This window comes from Miscanthus floridulus, chromosome 1, assembly GCF_019320115.1.
Source record: "Miscanthus floridulus cultivar M001 chromosome 1, ASM1932011v1, whole genome shotgun sequence".
NCBI classification, from domain to species: domain Eukaryota; kingdom Viridiplantae; phylum Streptophyta; class Magnoliopsida; order Poales; family Poaceae; genus Miscanthus; species Miscanthus floridulus.
In genome coordinates this window covers 162,990,043-163,009,890 of record NC_089580.1, presented here as the reverse complement: position 1 = coordinate 163,009,890, position 19,848 = coordinate 162,990,043, and the positions used below count along the sequence as shown (strand labels likewise).

Sequence of the window (19,848 nt, the reverse complement as noted above, 5' to 3'; positions counted from 1 at the left end):
AGATCAAGGTCAAGTTATCGGCTCTACCTTAGTATGGCAGTCTTTGGTAGATTCGTTAAGTTACCGATATTGCTTATTGCTTTCATTGTTTATCTAATTACAACAATATCACTCTGCCCGATTGAGATTGATCTAGATCGGCCTTATATCTTGTTTAACTCATCGTTTGCTAATCTAAAACTAATCTAATCTATATCTTAAGCGATGAGTTATGTTTTTTATCGGTTGTTTTGTGTCAATCTTAATCGTGCATAACGTGCGGTTAAGGCATGTCTGATCTTGAGTAGATCTATTAGTTAATGAAAACCGTTCCATGGCCCATCATCATGGCCTGTGGGATTCTGCCTCTCACCCCACTGTTGGCACCATGGAGTGGGGATCGTTAGTTAGTAGACTAGTTCCTGAGAAGGCATGACCTTAACTATGCGCTATGCCTGAATCGGCTGTTTAGCCGATATCGAATGCTTTCATGAACAGTTCACATTACGAGATCATTGAAGTAGAGATATATTGAAAGATGCATTAGCCCCATGATCTTGTTATGGTATTATGGCCTGCATGATTCTGCCTCATGCCCCACTGGTCATGGCGATAGATGAGATCTAACATGTTCATTAGATTTACCTTTATTAAATGGTTAAGAGGTGTTGAGTTGTTTCTTTAAATAAAAGGAGTTTGGTTACTTGTAATCATTGGCTTAGTATAAACCAATCATCATTGATATCTTATTGCCATTGATTAATATTTGCTTAAATAACATTTATCCTGAATGATAACCGATCCTTCTTGTACAACCCCATGAGCTTTAATCGATTCATTCTTGTGAACATGCTGGGATCAGCTTTTTAGTCAATTTCCTCTCATATTGGCTCTCAGAGCCGCACATTCGGGACTGTCTGGCAACACCGGCATGTTTCACCCTTAATTACTAATAAGCTTTCTCTCCTTGTCAATTATAGGGTCAAATTGACTAGCACATCTCGAGAGGATTACGCAGGATCGACCACCCTTACGCTAAAGCCAGGTGGATCTACTCCATCGAGCGGACCCTTCCGGCTTGCTGCGTGTGTCCTCAGCAAAGAGGCAAAAATTCTGTGTCGACAGAGGGATTAGGCTATACCCCCAAGAAAGGCAAGGTGGCCTTTATCACTCCCAAAGCTAGCTTTGTGAAGGGCAATGGTCGGTTTTGTAATAGATGCAAGCAAGTTAAGCATATAGAGCAAAATTGCAAGATTAACAAGAACAAGCTACCTAATATATCCTCAATTAAATTTGATTCTTGTTACATGCTCGTTAAGGGTGCCAATAGTGTGAAGGCTAAGTTCATTGGTACACCAATTGTGGGCCCAAAGAAGAAGACTATTTGGGTACCAAAGATCCTGGTAACTAACTTTTAAGGACCCAAGCAAGTTTGGATACCTAAAAAGAATGGATCTTCTTTTGTAGGTCAATTATAAAGCCGGAGGAAGGCATTAGGCGCTTGATAGTGGGTGCACACAACACATGACCGGTAATTCAAGAATGTTCAATTCAATCAATGAAAACAAGAGCAATGGGATTGATAGTTTTATATTTGGTGACAATGGCAAAGGCAAGGTCAAAGGTCTTGCTAAGATTGCAATATCCAATGACTTGAGCATTTCCAATGTGCTACTTGTAGAGAGGTTGAACTTCAACCTATTATCGGTAGCTCAATTGTGTGATCTTGGTTTCAAGTGCATATTTGGTGTGGATGATGTAGAGATTATAAGTGTAGATGGTTCTAACTTGATATTCAAAGGATTTAGATATGAGAATCTATACTTGGTTGATTTCAATGCTAGAGAAGCTCAATTGTCAACATGTTTGATCACTAAGTCTAGCATGGGTTGGTTATGGCATAGAAGGCTTGGTCATGTTGGAATGAAACAATTGAATAAGTTGATCAAGCATGATTTAGTTAGAGGCTTGAAAGATGTCACATTTGAAAAGGATAAGCTATGTAGTGCATGTCAAGCTGGAAAGCAAGTTGGTAACACACATCCTAAGAAGAGCATGATGAGCACATCTAAGGCATTTGAGTTGATGCACATGGACTTGTTTGGACCAACCACATACACTAGCATTGGTGGAAACAAATATGGATTTATGATTATGGATGATTTCACTAGATACACATGGGTATTCTTTCCAGTGGATAAGAGTGATGTGTTTGCAACATTCAAATCATTTGTCAAGGGCATTCACAATGAGTTTGAAACAACCATCAAGAAAGTGAGAAGTGACAATGGAAGTGAGTTCAAGAACACAAGAATTGATGAGTTGTGTGATGAATTTGGAATTAGACATCAATTCTTGGCCAAGTACACTCCATAATCAAATGGCCTAGTTGAAAAAAAGAATAGAACTTTGATTGACATGGCAAGATCAATGTTGAGTGAGTACAATGTGAGTCATTTATTTTGGGCCGAAGCAATCAACACGGCTTGCTTTTAATGCAACTGACTCTATTGTCATCCCATGATGGAGAAGACACCTTATGAGCTATTGAATGAAAGAAAGCCCAATATAGCATACTTTCGGATCTTTGGTTGTAAATGCTACATATTGAAGAAAGGCATTAGATTGAGCAAGTTTGAAAAGAAATGTGATGAAGGTTTCTTGCTTGGTTACTCCACTATTAGCAAGGCATATAGAGTTTGGAATTTGGCTAGTGGTACTCTTGAGGAGGTTCATGATGTGGAATTTGATGAAACAAATGGTTCACAAGAGGAAGATGAGAATCTAGATGATGTAAGAGGCACTCAATTGGTCAATACAATGAAGAACATGGACATTGGTGATATAAGACCTAGAGAGGTGATTAATGTTGAAGATGACAAGAATCAAGTGCTCTCTAACTCAAATGTGCAAGCTAGTGGTTCTCATGATCAAGTTCAAGCAAGTACTAGTAATGACAAAGTGCAAGATCAACAACAAGTGGCTAGTTCATCATCTCAACCAAGTGATCAATCAAATACAAGCAATCAAGTGCAAGTGCTTCAACCAACCAATGTTGCAAGAGATCATCCATTGGACACTATCATTGGTGATATTTCAAGAGGTGTGCAAACTAGATCAAGATTGGCCTCATTTTGTGAGCATTTGTCTTTTGTGTCATCCATTGAACCTAAGAAGATAGATAAAGCTTTGAGAGATGTTGATTGGGTCAATGCTATGCATGAAGAGCTAAACAACTTCACAAAAAACTAAGCATGGGAGTTAGTTGAGAGGTCTAAAGATCATAACGTGATTGGAACAAAGTGGGTCTTTCGGAACAAGCAAGATCAAGATGGGGTAGTAATAAGGAACAAAGCAAGATTAGTGGCTCAAGGTTACACTCAAGTTGAAGGTCTTGACTTTGGAGAAACATATGCCTCGGTTGCAAGATTGGAAGCAATTAGGATCTTGTTAGCCTATGCTTGTGCCCACAATATCAAGTTGTACCAAATAGATGTGAAAAATGCATTTCTCAATGGGTACATCAATGAGCTTGTGTATGTTGAACAACCTCCCGGTTTTGAAGATGAAAAGAAACCCAACCATGTCTATAAGTTGAGCAAGGCTTTGTATGGATTGAAACAAGCACCAAGAGCATGGTATGAGAGAATGAGGGATTTCCTACTCTCTAAGGGATTCAAGATGGGAAAGGTTGACACCACTCTTTTCACCAAGAAGCTTGGAAATGACTTGTTTGTAATGCCTATGTTGATGATATCATATTTGGGTCAACAAATTAAGATTTTTGTGAGGAGTTTGGTAAGATGATGGCAAGTGAGTTTGAGATGTCCATGATTGGAGGCTTAGTTACTTCCTTGGTCTTCAAATCAAGCAAATAAAGAATGACACATTTGTGAGTCAAGGCAAGTATATCAAGACATGCTCAAGAAGTTTGGAATGGATGATGCTAAAGCTATTAGTACACCAATAGGGACAAGTGGAAGCTTGGATAGTGATGCTAGTGGCAACATGGCAGATCAAAAGATGTATCGGTCTATGATTGGAAGTCTACTCTATGTGGCCGCATGAAGGCCAGATGTGATGTTTAGTGTATGTATGTGTGCTAGATTTCAAGCCTCACCAAGAGAAAGTCATTTGAAGGCCATAAAGATAATATTGAGATACTTGAAGCATACACAAAATATTGGATTGTGGTATCCCAAAGGAGCAAGATTTGAGTTGATTGGATATTCAGACTCCGATTATGCGGGATGCAAAGTTGAGAGAATGAGCACATCGGGCACATGTCAACTATTAGGAAGATCACTTGTGTCTTGGTCATCAAAGAAGCAAAATAGTGTAGCACTTTCAATCACCGAAGCGGAGTACATTTCGGCCGGTAGTTGTTGTGCTCAATTACTTTGGATGAAGGCTACTTTGAGTGATTTTGGAATCAAATTCAAGCAAGTGCCATTGCTATGTGACAATGAAAGTGCTGTAAAGCTCACAAACAACCCAGTCCAACATTCAAGAACAAAGCATATTGATGTCCGCCATCATTTCATAAGAGATCACCAACAAAAAGGAGACATTTGCATCGAGAGTGTGGGCACCGAAGATCAACTTGTCAATATCTTCACCAAGCCACTTGATGAGAAGAGGTTTTGCAAGCTAAGGAATGAATTGAACATACTTGACTTCTCCAATATGTGTTGATGCACCCCCCCCCCATTATATGACATGACTCTACTTCGAGCAAAGCAAGGTAAAGTTGATTGACATGTCATCCATCCATTGCTAAGGACTTGTTTAGTGCATCTAGTCATTCCTATCATGTCCTAGGCTCATTCATGAAAATCAAATGAATTTGATGCTTGTATGGTACCACTATTGCTTGTATGTTTGAAATGATCTAGTGATAGCATATGACATGTTTGTGGGCTTGTAAACCTAGTGTTTGATCTAGAAAATAAGTTATAAGTGTTTAACTCAACATGGTACAAGATAACCCTTATTTGAAGGTGTGAAGAAGCTTATCCTTGGATCAAACCGAGTTAAATATCTTTTGCAAGTGATCTAGATTGAACCAAATTAAGAAAATGATCCTCATTTCACATGGTTTCACCCCAACCTATCTATAATTTGAGCTCATCTTTTGTGCTAATTGTTGACAAAGGGGAAGAGAAATTCACAAAGATAGTAAGATAGGAGGAGCAAACAAATGAAATCATATTGTAAGGGGATCAAACAAAAATGCACACAAGTAGGCGGAGCAAGCTCATAAACTTGTATGTTGCATTTGAATGTGCATTTCATATATTTGCTTGCATTTCATATATTACCAAAAAGGGGGAGATTGAAAGCTCTAGTTTGGTTTTGGTTAATTGATGAAACCCTAAGTGCTAACCTAGTTTATCAAAGTGATTATGAGATAGGTAGCACTACTCCAAGTAATGAAGCAATGGTGAATATCATGATGATGGTGAAGGCATGGTGATGATCAAATGCTTGAACTTGGAAAATAAGAAAGAGAAAAACAAAAGGCTCAAGGCAAATGTATAAATAGTAGGAGCCAATTTGTTTTCGCGATCGAGATACTTAGTGAGTGTGATCATATTTAGGATCGATAGCCGTACTATTAAGAGGGGTGAAACTCGTATTGAAATGCGGTTATCAAAGTGCCACTAGATGCTCTAACTCATTGCATATGCATTTAGGATCTAGTGGAGTGCTAATACCCTTGAAAACAGTTGTAAAAATATGCTAACACATGTGCACAAGGTGATACACTTGGTGGTTGGCACATTTGAGCAAGGGATAGGAACTTCACCGACGGAGTGTCCTCCCGTAGAGTGCGGATAGTCCAACGGTGCCACCGGCACTATATACAAAAAAAAAGATGGAGGTCACTGTAAGTGACCGGACGCTGGTCTTGGTAGGACCGGCGCGTCCGGTCAATGGAAGCGTGAAGACGCTGGTGTCGGTCTTCGACCGGACGCTGGGTCACTTAGTGACCGGACGCTGACAGGGTGCGTCTGATCCTGCTAACGTGGCAGCGCACAGATGAGACGCTATGTGATCGGACGCTGGGTGAGTCTGGTCAGGCATGACCGGACGCTGAGGTCGTGATTTTACGCTTCTAGATGCTTACTAGAAATGACCGGACGCTGAGGTCCTATGTCCAGTCACTACGAAGCAGCGCGTCTGGTCACAACTTAAATGTACTGATGACCGTTGAGATCGGGCGATCGGCGTTTGAAGCAGGGACACGTGGCACACATCATGCAACCGGACGCTGAGGTCCAGCATCCGATCGATCTGACCGGCGCTTCCGGTCGCCCCGTTTTTCAGTGGACTGAGGAGCCAACGGCTCTATTTTGTGGGGGCTTCTATTTAAGCCCCATGGCTAGCTCACACTTACCCTCTTAGCCATTTACATTGACATAGCAACCTTATGAGCTTAGCCAAAGCCCTCCCACTCATCTCCATCATTGATCTATCATCATTGTGAGATTAGGAGAGAATCCAAGTGCATTGCTTGAGTGATTGCATCTAGAGGCGCTTGGTATTCGTGTTTCGCTACGGGATTTACTTGTTACTCTTGGTGGTTACCGCCACCTAGATGGCTTGGAGCAGCGAGAATCGTTGAGCGGAGGTTGGTGATTGTCTCCGGCTCCAATCGTGGTGATTGTGAGGGGTCTTGTGCCTTCCCCGGCGGAGCGCCGAAAGGTAACTCTAGTGGATTGCTTGTGTCATTGAGTTACCTCACTTGTGGGTAGGTTCTTACGGTGTCTAATTGTGTGGATGAGGTTCGTGCAACACCTCTTAGCCACCGAACCACCAAGTGTTGGTCAACACAACGGGGACTAGCGTGTCGGTAAGCACGTGAACCTCGGGAGAAAAATTGGTTGTCTCTTGCCCTTTGGTATTCTCCCAATGATTGATTTAGTATTCATCTTGTGATTGGTTCACTCCTCTACATGGCGGTATAATCACCCTATTCACTCATTTATATTCTTGCAAACTAGTTGTAGCAAGCTCTTTAGTGTAATTAGAATTGAGAGCTTGCTTTATTGTTTTAAGTTCATCTAGTGGAGCTCTTTAGTGTAGCAAGTGTGAGAGCTCTTAGTGAGTAGTGACATAACAAATTGTGTGTCTAGAGATCATAGCAACTAGAATTGTTGGATAGGTGGCTTGCAACTCTTGTAGAGCTAGAGCAAGTTTGCATTTAGCTATTTGTTATACTAATTGCTCTAGTTGATTTGTAGATTTTTAAATAGGCTATTCACCCCTCCTCTAGACATATTAGGACCTTTCAACCCCTCAGGTACTTAAAAAAGGAGAGCACGAACATGAGGAGACTACTCAAAATAGAATTAATCAAAACTAGCCTCCCTCCCACCGACAACATCTTACTTCTCCAACAATTCAGTCTTTTTTAAAATCTTTCTTCAACATGTTTCCAATCCTTATTCAAGAGTTTTCTATGGTGCATAGGAATTCATAGATATCGAAAGGGATATGACCCCAAATCACACCAAAAAATATGTGTATATTCAATTTGTCTAGCTCTGGCTGCTCCGTAGCAAAACATCTCGCTTTTATGAAAATTGATGTTGAGTCTTGATAACAGTTCAAAAGCACAAAAAGATTCATGTTTTTTGCCCTCTCTAGATCATTATCCATGAAGATGACAGTGTCATCTACACACTGAAGGATCGAAAGTCCCTCATCTACCAAATGCGGAACAACCTCTTGGATTTGTCCCGTCTCTTTAACTTGTGAAATAAGGACAGCCAGCATATCAACCACTATATTAAACAAAATCGAAGATAACGGATCCCCTTGCCGTACTCCTTTCCTATTTTGAAAGAAATGTCCTATATTATCATTGACCTTTACTGCAACACTTCCTCTAGTCATGACTTTTGAAATCCATTCACACCAAGTTGGTGAGAATCCTTTCATCCTGAGAACCTGTTGCACAAAAGGCCACTTTAATTTGTCATATGTTTTTTCAAAGTCTAGTTTTAGTATCACCCCATCCCGTTTTTTCCTATGCAATTCATGAATTATTTCATGCAAGATGACAACTCATTCCATGATATAGCGACCCGGAATAAAGGTTGTCTACGAAGGTCCTATCAGCTTGTCTGCCACCTTCAAAATCCTATTATTTAGCACCTTCGTAAAAAATTTAAAGCTCACATTTAATAAACATATAGGTCTGTATTGTTGTATCCGGGATGCATCAGCAATCTTTGGTAGCAACGTGATTACTCCAAAATTAAGGCTATGAATCGGCAGCCTCCCCGCATGGAATTCATAAAAAAGACTCATTAGATTTGGCTTCATAATCTCCCAAAAGAATTGGTAAAATTCAGCAGAAAAAACATCCGCTCCAGGTGCCTTGTTATGTTCCATGTCAAAGACTGCCGTTTTAACCTCCTCTTCATTGAATGTAGCCGGCAATACCTCATTCTCCTCCTCCGATACTTGTCGTATATCATAACTCAAAGTCTCGTTCATTGAGAAAGAATTTTATGTATGAGGTCCAAACAGTCCTTTATAGTAATCAGTTATATAATTTTTCAAATTACCATCCCCAACAATAGTTCCTTCTTCTTACTCTAATTGTACAATTTTTGTTTTCCTATGTCTTTCATTTGCCACCATGTGGAAGTACTTAGTATTATCATCCCCTTGCAATAACTTTGTTGCTTTAGATCGTTGGAGCCAGTAAATTTTCTCCTCTCTTAGCAACTTAGTTAATTGCCCTTTGAGATGATGTCTAAGCTCCACTTCTTGAGGTGACAACAAAATTGTCTCTGTCTTTCTATCCAACACATCTATCTTAGCCAACAGATTAGATTTATCCCTTCTATTTTGAGAAACCAAATTCCTAACCCAACCACCGAGGAAACGTCGCACTCTTCTAATTTTGTTTTGCCACTGTTCCATTGGTGACCGACCCCTATTCTCAGATTCCCAAACCCCTTTCACCAGATAAAAAAACCATCTCTTGTTAGCCACGCTAGCTCGAATTTAAAATTCCTAGCATTGCCACGGTGAGACGGTACGCCACCATCTAGTAATAGGGGTGTATGATCTGTGATCTCCCGGGTCAGCGCCTGGACAGAGACTAGCGGAAATTTTTGCTCCCATTCAGTTGTTACTAAGATACGGTCCAACTTTTCATATGTTGGAACCTCCGCATAGTTAGCCCACATGTATTTCCTTCTCGTCATCTCCAATTCTCTTAAGTTCAAGGTTTCAATAATAGCGTTAAACAAAAGTGGCCATCTATCGTTGTATCTTGAATTATTTTTTCCGAAGGGTTTCTGATGATATTAAAATCTCCCCCTACTAAGAAGGATAGATTCCCACAGTTAGAACATGTTCATGCTAACTCAGATAAAAATTGTTCTTTATATTCATCTTGTGCCGCCCCATAAACAGACAAAAGTGTCCAACGAAAACCATCCACTTTATTTTTTTAGGATAAACTTGATGTGAAATTCACCATCCTCAATACTCTCTACTTCAAAAAAAACTCTTGATTTATTCTCATTAGCATTCCCTCGGACATACCCCGAGGGCATCACCAACCCCAAAAAAAAAAAAATCTAGACACTAAGTCGATAAACTATTTTTGTTGGTTTCTGATAAAGCTATAAAATCAAGTTTACTGTCTACAGGCACATCATGTAAGAATGTATGTTTAGCTAAGTCACGCAGTCATCTGCAATTCCAGAATACACCTTTCATTAGAATAATTTTTTTTTTTTCTCAAGGCTGCATTCTTATTAAGGAATTCCATTTTCTTTTTACTTTTTGCCACCTTGTTGGGCACATTAACAAGTACACCATCAAAATCCGCATTGTTATCATCCATCACCTCCTCCGTTAAGTCGCCAAGAGTCGCCTAATAGTGGAGGTGTGGGGATGGATCTCATCTTCCTCAAAATTCCGCTTCGGCAATACTACTAGGCTACTAGCAGTGTTCCGCTTCGGCAATACTACTAGGCTAAGCAGTGTGTGCTTCGGCAATACTACTAGGCTAAGCAGTGTGCCTGTATTAACGCCGGGAGTGTTTATGGTGCCCCAAGCGGAACAACACACCCGGCGATAGAATGAAACAACTGCTTCAAATCCCCCTAGCAGAAATACTTCCCTGCTGCTTGCCGATGGAGTATTGCCGAAACCGCTACTGATTTATTCCAGTTGCGTTGCGTTAGCGGCCCATAACAGGAGTACGAGACATTTTTAGACAATACCGTGATTATGAACACAACACTACGAGTTACGACAAACGATTTCACAAGCATACAGAAGCTCCCTCTAAACTCCCTCTACCTTAAGAATACCTAAAAGAAAGACCTCAGAACAAACGTTTTGGCAAGCATACAGGAGTGCCAAACACACTCAGTATTCTCATACAACTCAGTCTGCACAGGCGACACAGAGCTCGCGACTTACAACTACAGAGGCACAGTCGTAAGATGATAGATATGCATACGCTACAGACATCTAGTAGATAGATACACATACTTACGCTACTACAACTAAAACCACGTCATAGATAAGGTGTTCCATTAGATAACCTAGTACCCTATGCGTTGGAACTGCAGTCCAGCAGAGGGCTGTGTTTAGGTCAGTCGATCACAGCTCCAGCTGGGTGCGATAGGTAGCCTTCAGGAAGTTATCGAAGGGGCTGGCAGGTGGAAGCTTTACAGCAGAACATGGTTCTGATGATGTGCGGAACATGGCAGGGTTTGCCTGGACAAATGCAGATTGTGTGAGAATATACATGATAACAGCATTCTAGGAGACATGTTTCAGATGTGCCATCTCCATACCTTGGGAATGATGGAATGATGGGCAGTGGGAAGACTCGGCATAGGATTGTCCGGGGTTGATTCGTGTCCATTGACAAGCCAGCTTGATAGCTTCTTCCTGGTGCCCAATCCAAGGGCTTCACATTGACTAGTCATTGTACCATATGGAAGAGGTGAGGTTGAAACAGATGCACCTGAAACCTGGCCAGCCACATGTAGTGCCTGATAACAGAGACGATACTCAGAAACTGGTAACTTGGTTGCGTGATATAATAAATATACTACCATGATGCCACAGTTAGAGGTTGAAAGGGAAAGCGATGTATAAAACATACAAGGATGCCTAATTGCTGATACTTAACAATGTTAGTACAAATGTGAACTAGATGAGTAACAAGTCAACTGAATTTTGAGGGTACTTACTGATTCCAACAATTGACCGACACCTAAAACATGTGGAACAGACTGTGGTAGAGTAATCTTTGAGATGGAGCTAGCAGTGTTGGTGATTGGTGACTCGCGCAAGCCACAATCTACTGAAGAGGTTCTTGAAGATTCCTGCAATGCAAAGGACTTGTGAGGTGATCTAGAAACATTTTTTGTCATGATGAAAAGAAAAATAACAAGGTGGAACATTGAATCATTCCAGACATACACAAGTGCCCTCATCCAATGAACCATAAGGTCTGTTCAGTGTTTAATGTAAGCAACCCACCTCATCAAAAGAAAGGGATTCATCAGAAAATGCTTGTGCATTGAAGTTGGCCCAGTCAAGTGCTGAATTTGACCCAAACAGAGGCATCTCTTCAGGTGTGAACATCTCAGTGAGCTCCTTTGTTAGTACATCCCTGCCCATCTGTTAGTGCAGTTTCGATTAGAAAAACAAGGGAAATAGCAATTGGAAAGGGGGGAGGGGGATGGTACATTTGCTTCACAACAGCATGTGATGCCAGCATGCAATGCCAACAAAAAACATATGGCAAAATCACACTGACCGTGCAAAAGACTAACCTCAATGAAATTAGAAAGTGCAGAGGCAATAACATCAAGCACTCGCTGATCGTTGATCCCTACTTTTGTCCTGCAGTCAGAAAGCATGGATTTGGCAACCTCCTGATCACTTTCAGAACCATAGCTGCCTAGATCCGATTGCAACCTTACATAGAGTTGCAAGTCTTCACCTATTCTTAGGTAAGGGTCCATCTGCATAGCATTTAATAATACATTTTCACTAATCATACATGAAAAACCAATGCATTTATATTTGCTAAATATTACAGAAGCAGAAGCTGGTATAAGATAGCTGGGAACATGAAAAAAACCATCAAAGGAGATAGAGCATGAAGTATTTTGTGTGAAAAGGGCATAATATCTTATTATTCTCTGCACCAAAACTTACTTTGGAACATAAAAAACACCTTAGCAAGTCTGACAGTTCAGTGATGTGACAAACGTTTCCAGCAAAAGCCAGCACACTCACTGCTAATGTAAAAATAGACCGTTGGCAAGAAGCCGGCAGAACTTCTGAAAAAATTGCATAAACGAAAGCATGTGACTTTGCATGAGAAAGATAAATAAGCAGGGCTAAGAAAACCATAAAATTTCACAACGCAGATCATACCACTCGGGGTTAAAGCGACACTTCGAAGGGACAATGGCAATTGCAAAAACTGAATGATATTGCCGTTGCTTGAATCCTGTAGCATCAAGAGGATTATTGGACTGTCATAAGTATGAGGATTATTAAACAAAGGCAAGGATGCCTTATTGGACACAGACAAGTAACAAGTCTACTGAATCTCTTATGAAATAAAGTTGTTGCCCAAAAACGTGGAGAGAAGACTGACAACTTTGTGCTTCTGTGAAATTTTTTGTTGTCTCGTTAACAAAACGTCAGAAGGATATTTTTCTTCCAAACAAATTCATACCTTAAGGCGGGAAGAAAGAACTGTTAGGCTGTATGAATGGCCAATAGCCTCATAATTAAAAGGAGTATTATCTGTTTGATTGGCCTGAATCCAGAATGAAGACAGCAATTGGTTGGTTTGATCTTCAGTTAGCATGGCAATATTGGCCTCCTGAAAGATTTGCACAAGGAAGAGGTTAGTGTTACACACTAATAACACAGCTGATGGCAAAAGGAAAATTTGTAAGAGAGATAAAAATAAACTTCAGCAGGGGTGGGGGTGTGGTGGGGAATTCAGTGGTAATGTGCGGAGTACCTCTACAGAGCTACTTCGCTTTGCACATCTTTCAATGAAAGAGGAAACCAGCTTAGAGAAATAAGCTGGATTTTTCCGTTTATCCTCTTCATGCATTTCCTTCACATCATCATGCATGATATTTTGAGTCTTATCTGAACTTAAACTCTCCTTTTCTCTCCTCAACTTCTCCAGTAGAGCAGTAGCTGAAGCAAATACAGATGTAGTCCGAGACTGCTTTTTTGTTTCGTATAGGTACTCTGATTCACTCCGCAGATGGCTTGGCCCTCGGACAATAATAGCCGAAAACATGTGGTGTGCTCCCACACGAGTGTCGATATCAGTATGTATCATGGACTTCAGTATCTGCTGGAGAAGTGCTTCTGGAAATACCTAGAGACAAGCAAAACAAAACAAAAAACATCAAAGATGGTAAAGGTGGTCAAAAGACAGGATTTTGACAAATACAAGTGGAAATTACGCAGGGAGAGAGGTAGGGGATATTGTTTGTTCCATAGTTAAAAAAAAAGTATATAAATAATGTGGAAATTAAGATGATAGCTTAAATTCAGATCTGTCAACTGACCATAGGACTGTTAGACGATACTGATGTCAACGAGATTATGTGTGATAGGATCAGCAAACTTCCAAGGGTTGCTCTGGCAACAGTTGGCATAGAAGGCAAATTCTCCAATGTGATTGTCATCATATCATAGAGGGGGCGCACGTCATTGATCTAACAGAAGTTCCAGAAAACAGCAAATTAAGTGGGGCAAAGAACAGGTATGCAAATGGGAAATGTCAATATCAGTTAAGTAATAGAGCAGATTAATCAGAGCATACTCCTCTAACAACTTCCATAAGACAGTCCTCCAAGAAATTCTGAAGAGATTCATTCAAATTCTGATCTTCAACATTGCCTGACTCCACAGCCTCTAGTGTTTTCCTTAAGTGTTTGCACAAGTCACCTGCCACTACAAGTTCAACAGCAAATCCTCGAGATCGAAGTTGCCGTGCCAAGGACGTTGCTGTCTGAATAATATCTGATTTTGTCTGAGGATCGTGTGAAACGTTTTTGTGATCCAAGTGCCGGACGACGGTGGTTAGAATCAGCTGTTCATTGCCTGTAAGACAAGACCTAACTGAGTTGTCGGATAATGCAACGAAAAACAGGACACATAGGGAAACAATGTTGTGGTGCATATCATAATGTTTTCAATAATAGGGTGACACCACACCATACTGAGTTTTGAGGATAATGTGATGAAGAATGTGGATGCTCCACATATTCCATGAAGACTGATTGTAATAAAACAGATAATCTATTCTAACAAATAATAGTTAAAATTGTGGAGTTAAGTACTCTCTGGGAAAGATGATTGCATATGTTGGCAATATGTAAGAAACAAAGGAGACCAAAAACATACTCGATAGCACCATAAGGAGAAAAAATCCTTCACAAAATCCATGTACAAATATTTGAAAGAAATTTCAAATAGAACATAATGTTGCTTGGTATTGTCATACAAGTCTAATTTCTGAACTCAAAACTTCTTGGGAGTAAATACCTGAACTCTTTTCCATATAAGCCATATCAGACAAAACAAGCAAAGCCAATCCATGTCGTGGGGCCCACTGTTTCTTCATATCAAAGTATGAAAGCATTGGATCTAGAATGCGACGCATGGTTGTACTCTCTTTGGCCAGTTCTGCAAGCTTTTGGACACAAATATGCGACCATACTTCTGGGGAGTCACGTTCATCCCTGTGATTCCATTAAAACAAACCATGATCTATTGTGTAAATTGAACTAGGGCAGGTGAAAATGGAGTACAACTGTACAATGAATAACTTTATATATAATTTACACAGAGGTTTTGTCGTTGAGATTGATCCCTCTGTGATCGATCTCATCAACGGTTTCGTTCTTTTAATAGTCGCTGTTGCTAGCTCTTTATTTTCAGTTGATACTCTGTAATTTCGTTACAAATCGTAATGAAATTCGGCCTCGGCCTTTCTGGAAAAATATATAACTTACACTAAAAACAAAATATGAAAAAGAAAAGGAAGACGGCAGGCCACAATATATAGGAGGGATAATAATTGGCAAGGTGTTTTACTTTTATATAATGTTAGCATGTTTCAATTGATAGCTCGGAAGATGCATAGATCAACAAAAAAAGACCCTAAATTATTTACATTGATAGGACATTCTTCTACAGCACTCTTGGACATTAGTAGTTTAAGTGATACATGCTTTTTAACAAATTATCTTTTGCATATCAGTAACCTAGTAAGAATGTAATAGAAAAACAAATAAGCCATAGTGTAGGAATCAGAATTGATCTATTTTTCCACGATGGGAAGCTCAAATTTCATGACGTCACAGCAATGAAATTACAAAAGCGTTCATTGTTTGATCACGAAACCAAAATCTACTTAAAACACACCAAACACATCTGAGCACACAGAGCCAGCATGCGCAGCACAGACGTCAGAACGCTTCGTCCCCAGAACCAAGCAACAGACAACAACACAAAACTTAAGCTTCACTGAAAAATAGTTACATGCCCAAATGGACACAGCTTACAGCACGCAGATCCAAAAATCAGAATTGATCTACATCTTTGTGCTATCAGATCTCCACCTCTACCACGTCTATACACTCCAAAGATATTATATTGGACGAAAAAACGTCAAATAACATCAGAGCATAAGCATGCTGTCGGATCTCGGTTACGGTCTGAACACTGAACCCTTCGACAAATGAGAAGAAAGGTGTGCACTATTGCTCGAGATGAATATAAGACTCTAACAAAATACCATGGTGCAAGAACTCGCATGGCGCGCAACAGCATACATTTTCAGCAGAAAGTTCATGAAAGGGAGATACCAGCTAAAGATGCCTTACCTGGTAAGAGCTGACGAATTTCTTGATGGTCGCAGCCTAATAGTTGTAGTGTTAATATTCACATCATTACCACCACCTACGCCAGGTCTACCCTCAGACCTTGCTATTTCATCAACCCAATTATGCTGCAATGCATGTCTGTCATCACCGCCACCATTAGATTCCTCCATCTCCATCCTATAATTGTCCAACACTGAATGCCCTATCTGCCAAATCCACAGGACATTAAATCTTCAATTTCCATTGTTTCACTGAACTCAATAAATACTGAAATCAAATGCATTCAACAACCAATCAAAAAGTTTCAAACAGAATGCAAGAACAGGTCAAAACTTCAATCGGCAGCAGAATAGTTTTCAAGAATGCACAAAAGGCTTGTGTATCTGTTTATTAAAATAAAAGGAGTTTGATACAACACAAGACCAAGGAACTAGACCACAAATCAAAACCTCAGAAGAGTGTAGGCACAAAATTTATCAGGTTAAATTCAACACACAACACCAAATCAGTTTAGCATGTACTAATGATAGCTTTTGCCAAAAAAAAAAGAATTCCTAATTTATAGATGGATCAAGCACATCTATCCTAGAAATGGAGAGACAAGGCTGAACCAGTTTGGTTTAAAACATCATGTTATAATCATTCAGGACGGAGATTCATAGAAGAAACAAAAAAACCGTAAGCTAACATCCATGGACAAGCGAAGAAAAAATGTAATAGTTTGCAGCCCCAAATAGTTGATAGTACTCGGTCCGGAAATCCAGACAAGGCATCTCAAGCAAGAGAGGACTGACACGAAGCAAGTCTAATCAGACAAGCTGGTTATTTCTAAGCATGAAAATAAGTTGTACAAACAAGCAAAATAGTGGAAAGGCAAATAGAAGTATTAACAACAGGTCAATGCTATAAAAAGCTGATACAACAACCTCATCAAAATCAGCAAATATGTATGAATGCTCCTTCATGAACCAGATCTGCGGAAACATTATGATAGTCAGTGAGCCTAAACCCCAGGAAAAAAAACTGCCAGAAAGCATCAGGAAAGTAAAGGGAGGAAAGAAGTGAACTATGTATTACCATTGCTGACAGGCACTGCAAGCTTGCTGCCCTCAGAAGCCTGTGCTCCTCTCCCTGTTGACATGAAAGCGCACATACTTTGTGTACCAAGCTTTCAATATTGCGTGCATATGTGTTGTCTACCTGCTAATATGCGGGGGGAAATTGAATCATAATGCATACTCAACAAAATCATGATGACCAATTATATGAAAACTTAAAGCACAGAACATGTCTGAATGTCATGCCCCACCTGACTGTTAATAAAGTTTGCTAAAGTTTGACACCCAAGGATGTGAATATTCTCCTGCTTGCTTTCCAGAAGCTCGGTAAGGACATTCACTAGGCTGATGGCAAAATATGCCCTGCAACAACACATGTGCACAGTAGGACAACATAAGAACGCTGCCACAAATCCTTATCATCAACAGTTAACATTGCAATAAATATTGCCCAAGTGGTAACTAACTCACATCTGCTCTTTACAAATGAAGAGTAGCTTGCTGTAAGCTTCAGTGATGATTCTGACGAAGTTCACATGAGCAGAGCGCAGCTCCTTGTGACTCCTCTGCTCTAGAAACTTGGCAATCTGGCAGGCAAGCAAGCAGTGAAGAAGAAACAAGCAATGATTAACCACATCATCCTGTAGCAGTGCAATACATCACAAAATGGCAGCATCACATGCCTTTGGTATGCGCAGTGGGTTCTTCGCAGCATACTCGCACAACTTCACTATTTTCCTCTCATTTGGAGCACCATCCTGCAAAAAGAAAACCATGTAAACATTGTAAGCAGCGATACACTTGACCACTAATGCCGCAAACAATCAACACTAAAATCAACATTATCCACAAAATTAAGTTAGAGAAGACAGAACACACTTGACAGAGGCACAGAACAAATATTCCGCTAGGCATTTTATAAGGAAGCTTGTTACCAACAACTTGCAGATCCAAAATAGCACAATGCATCACGCGGCCGCAACAGCCAGCCAATGCCGGTACCGAACTTCCTAAACTAGACACGCGCACCGACCGAAGCGAAGCGAGAGGAGAACCGAATACTCACGGGCGTCTTGGGGAATATCTCGGCGAGCAGCTTCTTGTAGCGCTTGACGGGGCGGCGCGAGCTCGGGCGCAGCGCGGGGCAGCACACGCACATGCTCTCACACGACGGCAGCACCCTCGCAGAGAGGAAACCCATGTCTTCCGCGGGCCCTGCGAGAACGCCGCAGCGGCCCTCGTAGATCTCACCCCGCGCCTCTCCGGCCACAGAGAGAGCGCCCGAACTCCCGTTTGCAGGATATCTCAGGCCTCCCCTCCCAGCTCCGCCGCCGCCGCCGCCCGACCGACCCAAAACCCAAAATGGAGAGGGGGAATTTGGGGTGGGAGGGGAGGAGTGAGGGAGAGGGCTGGACCGCTGGAGTGCGAGGACAGGCGAGGGCCGAGGAGATACCAGTACCACGTGAGAGAGAGAAACCGAGAAAGAGAGACGCCTCGGTGGCAGCGCCAATTGCAGCAGCCTTTTCCTGCGTTCCCCGCGCCGAGTGACCTGCGTTTTCCACACGCGCCACTGTGATCTGTGAAGTGCGAACAGGGCGTGGCGTGCTATGCCCACGCCAGTACGCACTTGCGATGGACTCCTGCGTTTTGAACGTCGAGGAGTGCGCGCCCGCCCCCCCCCCCCCCCGCCCCCCCCCCCCCCCCCCCCGGGGCGGCAGGGCCCAGGGTTGTTCACCAAAAGAAATTAGGGTCAAAACCGTCTACCATGAAAAGTTGGGAATTGAAGGAGCTCATCCAGCTCATCTCATCATAACATAAACGAAGAGGAGCATAATCATCTCTATCTTTGACGGGCAGACTTGAGATTTACTCTAATTGTTATATTGGGGCATATCGATTAATTGAGAGAGTTGGAGTTGAAATTTCTGGGGGGTTCGGAGATCTTCTCGTGACAGCTGTCAGGCATTGGATAATGACATACTTTATTCGTTCATCCATTAGATTATTTCGCTGGATCGTTTCGGTGGCTTATAAGTCAACTGATACTATTTTATTAAAAGATAAAAACAATATATCATAATTGATAAGCATGACTGATACGATTAAAGGAACTTCTAGGGGGGTGTTTGGTTTCTACAGAGACGCCTAAAATCCCTGTCACATCGAATGTTTGAACACATGCATGGAATATTAAATATATATTAATTACGAAACTAATTGCATAACTTGTAACTAATTTACGAGACGAATCTTTTAAGCCTAATTAGTCCATGATTTGACAACGTGGTGCTACAGTAAACATGTGCTAGTGATAGATTAATTAGGCTTAAAAATTCGTCTCAAAAATTAGTCTCTATTTATGTAATTAGTTTTATAATTAATCTATATTTAATATTTTTTATTGATATCTTCGTTGCAACATAAATTTTAGTAGCATCTAGAGGATCAAAATATCCCCTAAGACGTCGTCGATGCAACCTAGGACTTACCGGTCGCTCCAGGTTTGGTGCACCCTAGATGATGCCATGCCTGTTTAATCATGTAGGTCAGTGTTTTGTCAGGAGTCAGGACATTGGATTCTTTAGTAATGCGACGGATTTCTTTACTACCGCCGTGGGCGATTCTTTAGTAATGCGACGGATTTCTTTACTACCGCCGTGGGCAGGAGGGTGTTTGATTCGACCTACTAAACTTTAAATTTTAGTAGCTACTAAACGGTTTAATTATTTTTAATAACTCTAGAGTTACTAAAGAGAACTAAAACTTTTTTAATAGTTTTTAGTCATAATATTTAGTTAAAAAGTTACTAAAATGATTAAAAGTTACTAAATTTAGTAGCTATTTGACGAACCAAACAGGTCGTTTCATACTGGTTAATAGCT

At 40.8% G+C, this 19,848-nt stretch overlaps 1 protein-coding gene across 2 annotated transcripts; it reads right to left on the bottom strand.

Annotated features, from left to right (window-relative positions):
• Nucleotides 1-10,244: 10,244 nt before the first annotated feature.
• Nucleotides 10,245-18,544, bottom strand: LOC136500225 (protein SEMI-ROLLED LEAF 2-like). Of its 2 annotated transcripts, none has more exons than XM_066495599.1 (19): nucleotides 18,033-18,544; nucleotides 17,650-17,724; nucleotides 17,438-17,553; nucleotides 17,218-17,329; nucleotides 16,986-17,111; nucleotides 16,835-16,882; nucleotides 15,909-16,114; nucleotides 14,566-14,762; nucleotides 13,841-14,121; nucleotides 13,584-13,733; nucleotides 13,019-13,390; nucleotides 12,725-12,874; nucleotides 12,418-12,493; nucleotides 12,196-12,320; nucleotides 11,808-11,999; nucleotides 11,512-11,652; nucleotides 11,220-11,354; nucleotides 10,818-11,018; nucleotides 10,245-10,737 (listed from the first exon to the last, which is right to left on the bottom strand). In XM_066495599.1, exons 1-19 carry the CDS (start codon nucleotides 18,165-18,167, stop codon nucleotides 10,621-10,623), a joined length of 2,955 nt encoding a protein of 984 aa, XP_066351696.1. In that variant the 5' UTR covers nucleotides 18,168-18,544; the 3' UTR covers nucleotides 10,245-10,620. The 2 variants fall into 2 exon arrangements, with proteins under 2 accessions (XP_066351696.1, XP_066351701.1); XM_066495604.1 differs by having other exon boundaries at nucleotides 16,986-17,108; nucleotides 18,033-18,541.
• Nucleotides 18,545-19,848: the final 1,304 nt, after the last annotated feature.